General features: G+C 47.7%; 1 protein-coding gene across 1 annotated transcript; it reads right to left on the bottom strand.

Annotated features, from left to right (window-relative positions):
* Positions 1–284: 284 nt before the first annotated feature.
* LOC125535475 (uncharacterized) lies at positions 285–950 on the bottom strand. The gene is made up of 2 exons (XM_087541055.1): positions 436–950; positions 285–312 (listed from the first exon to the last, which is right to left on the bottom strand). The coding sequence occupies exons 1-2, from the start codon at positions 948–950 to the stop codon at positions 285–287; spliced, it is 543 nt and encodes a 180-aa protein (XP_087397181.1).
* Between the last annotated feature and the right edge of the window lie 2,798 nt (positions 951–3,748).

The raw sequence follows: 3,748 nt of genomic DNA, 5'->3' as shown, positions 1-3,748 counted from the left end.
TACACGAAAGTAATTGAAAGGGTATTACTTACCAAAGCTCGTTTTACAGGTCCGGTGCAGCTCCTCTTTAACTTTCCATGCTCCTTGAAGATGTCCTGAATATCCCATGTTTGGTCTTCATTGCTCCTCTGCATGTTCGCACTCGTGGTTTTAAAATCTCAACATGGCAAGAAAAATATACTACTAGTAATACTCGTGCATCTTGTGGGCAACATTAAATCACTCGTCTGCCATGTTAGAGCATCTCCAACAGAATCGCAACGCGCGGCGCTTTAAAAAAGCGTTTACAGTGCTGAGATCGAGAAGTAGATACTAGAGAGTAGAGGATAGTTCGAAGCATTGATAGATAAAAAAAGATAATTCAACTACTCCTCGTCGTCCGACTCCTCCTCGATGATGTCCTCCTCCGACGTCTGACTGTAGGCGTGAAGATACCGATCATCGTCGGATTCCCAGGGCAACGCTACTCCTAGCCTCATGTTGAATTGAGCGTCTGCTTTTCGCCTACGCTTGTCCCCGTGATAGGCGGCTCGCTCCGCCCTCCTCTTATCCCTCTCCGCCCTCCTTTGTGCGTAGAACTCACGCTCATTGATGATGTCCTGCGGGAAGTGTTGGCGCCACATCGCCATGGCTTCCTCATCCATCTCGGCGATGCCGAGACGGTGCTCCCGCCTCCGGTTGTCGCGACGATCCTCGTCGGTGCTAAGCCGCGACAGAGGCGTGAGCTCCTGCGTCCGCTCCCGCGTCGGCACATTGGGGAAGTTCAATGTTCTATGAGGCCACCGGAGGCGCCACACCGCCGCGTCATACGCGCAGGCGGCCTCGTTGGCGGTGTCGAAATTGTCGAGGCCAAGGCGCATCCCGCGGAACCGGATCTCGGCGGAGAAGCCGCCGGAGGGGCACGCGCGGACGTCACGGTATCCCCAAGTTTCCCGATGACGCGGCGGCATGGTGGCGAGGCGGTGGCAAGGCGAAAAAGAGTGGGGAGAGAGCGGTGGCGAGGCACAGAGCGGGGAGAGAGCAGTGGCAAGGCACATAGCGGTGGGAGGGCGTTGGATTTTATAAAGCGCGTCAGACGCCGCGCGCCAAAACTAGCGCACGCCCGGCCGCTTTATCCCGTGTGCGCGCGATCCTTTCCCGATGTCTCTGCTATCTCTACTCTCTTCTCTACTATTATATTTATTTAATATTTAATATTTATCTCTACTTCCTTTACTGTCTACTTTTTTTCTCTATACTTTTTTTTTCTTGCAATATAGGTCGTCCGATTTATATCTGACAGATAGGAAGGAAACAAATGGGAATTTTGCAAAAAGATACCCATACCCCTCTCCAGATTTGCAAATAAGGCCTTCCCTCATTCATCCTTTTCTCGCACAAGATAAACTACTCATACAAATGCATCTTGATGCGTGCAACGCATGGGCATCTTGCTAGTTCTAAAAACCTTTCCATCATTTGCCACACTACTGGTTGCAGATGAAAAACCTACCCAAGCACAGCGCGATACAGGAGCGACGCACAATTACAAGCTGATATTCTGTTGGACAATGGAGACTATAACCAATTACTTTTACGGGAACAATAGCACCCAGGAAATTTGAAGGGTAGGTATGAACAAAATAGGAACTGCACATGTACTGCTAAGTGATTCAATACACACATTACCAATCGAGGAGGAGAACGATGGTCGCGGCGGCCTCTGTGAGTCATGGTCGGCAACGGGAGTCAGTTCATTGTCCACGACGGTGGTACTTCTGCGCTTGGCGTCGGCTTCCGGGAAGAAGATCCGAGACCGTGGAAGACGATGCCGGGGAAGAGGCTCCGTGTATGACGACGACGGTGGACCGACTCCAGTGCGGCGTACGAGGTCGTCGATGAGGTAGATGCGTTGCGGTGGACGAGTGCGCCGATGTAAAGGGGAGGAGCATGAAGGCTGCAGTGCCGTGGAGAAGTCTATTTTGCGGTGGGGATAGAAAATGGGGAGTATTCAGGTGTACTACTCTGGGTGCCGGGGTGGGGTTGGCTGGGTAGGGTGAACCTAAAGTTACGAAAACATCCCCCTACCAAGCGTCATCCATAGGCCTATTCCAAAGGCTATGATGGTAACTTTCCACTGCTCGAATCAGGGTCACGGGAGATTTTCCCGCCGACCTCAAAATTTTGTGACACTGGACTCCCCGTGTGGCGTGTTGAGTGATTCGGCTAAGCAACTAGCGAGTAGTAGTAGTAGTAGTAGTAGTAGTAGTAGTAGTAGTAGTAGTAGTAGTAGTAGTAGTAGTAGTAAACTCTGCATATTAGGATTGACCGAAGTCAAACTTCCTAAAGTTTGACCAAGTTTATAGAAAAATATAAACATTTACCATAACAAATATGTATGATGTGAAAGTACATTCAATAATGAATCTAATGGTATTTATTTGTTATTGTATATGTTAATATTTTTTGTTATAAGCTTTCTTAGAGTTTACAAAACTTGACTTTGACCAATGCTAATACGCGGACTTAAATAAAAACGGAGGGAGTACACATTTGTTTTCTTAGTTTGTAGTGAACTAATAATTTGTTGAAATTGTGAAATAAATATATTAGGCTGTTGACTTCGAATGTAATGGTCTATACAATTCAATAGTTACAATCATTGTCGAATCCCAAGATGTATACAAGGTCTATAGTACTTCACAACATGCTCAAACTCACATAATCCCAGTCAAATGAGAATCTAAATGCATTTCATAGTTATTACTTTGTAGGATGCAACAAAAACAACCATAACTCTACATTAGCCATTATAGAAGCAACATTTTGACATATCCCAATGTGTGAATGAAACATGCAGAGAGAGCTTTTGAAGATGGAGCAGATAGGGCGGGAAAGATTGTATGTATGTGGACGAGAGAGTAGGAGACAGACCTAACGAGACAGAGAGAGAGATAGAGAGAGGAAGAGAGAGGAAGAAGTTAGATCTGTGAGAAAGATGGATACATGTAATATACATGAGATGCGTGTGCATCTGGATTCTGTATACGTGGAAGGAGAAGAGACAACATGGTTGATGAGAGAGATGGAAAAACATGGACGAGAGGGGAAGGATCTTGGGTTGAGGGATTGACAATTTTGTGCGGGGGAGAGAGGGATTGGTAATTTTGTGCAAGAGAGAGAGAGAGGGTGGGGGGAGGAGTCAGTCAGCCGTCGTCACATCACCCTGCTTCCAAATGACCCCGCATTCTCTAGCGCAGTGTGGTCGCCGTCTTCGATCTGCTCGATGCCCTCTTTGAAGATTGAGGTGTTGTGCATGTTGGGGTGCAAAGAAGCACAAGCGAGAGTGGTCGCCGTATAACCTTGGATGGGGATGAATCGTGTGCTCGGGGGAGTGTGTGTGTGTGTTGTGCTGCGTGTGTCTGTGTGTGTGTGAGAGAGAGAGATATTGAGAGAAAACAAACCTAAGGAGAGAAATGGGTATTCACGAAGAGATTGTGCGGGCCTTGAAGTGGGCAGGGGCCGGGTGAGGGTGTCAAAATGTGCGCGTTGATGCATGTGTTGCATGCGACCGTGCGAGGGACGGACGAATCGAGAGAGATGGTTGTTGTGTTACGGATGCTCCTCTCTCTCACACACACACAAGTAAACTAGAAGACCGTTCTGTCATGTATACACAACGTATCGGCATCTGTCTATGTCTCACTCATGCATGATCATTTGCACATTCACACCTCTCTATGTCTGTATCACACGCCACCGTCTCCAC

This window comes from Triticum urartu, chromosome 2A (assembly GCF_056163025.1).
Source record: "Triticum urartu cultivar PI428250 chromosome 2A, HENAU_Tu73, whole genome shotgun sequence".
In the NCBI taxonomy this organism is placed as follows: Eukaryota; Viridiplantae; Streptophyta; class Magnoliopsida; order Poales; family Poaceae; genus Triticum; species Triticum urartu.
Note: the sequence above shows the minus strand (reverse complement) of the source record. Positions and strands in the feature narration are given on the sequence as shown.

Coding starts and splice junctions, on each gene's coding strand:
- LOC125535475 (XM_087541055.1), bottom strand. CDS start 950: ATGCCGCCGCGTCATCGGGAAACTTGGGGATACCGTGACGTCCGCGCG. Junction 313..435: donor TGGGAATCCGACGATGATCG/GTATCTTCACGC, acceptor TCTACTCTCTAG/TATCTACTTCTCGATCTCAG.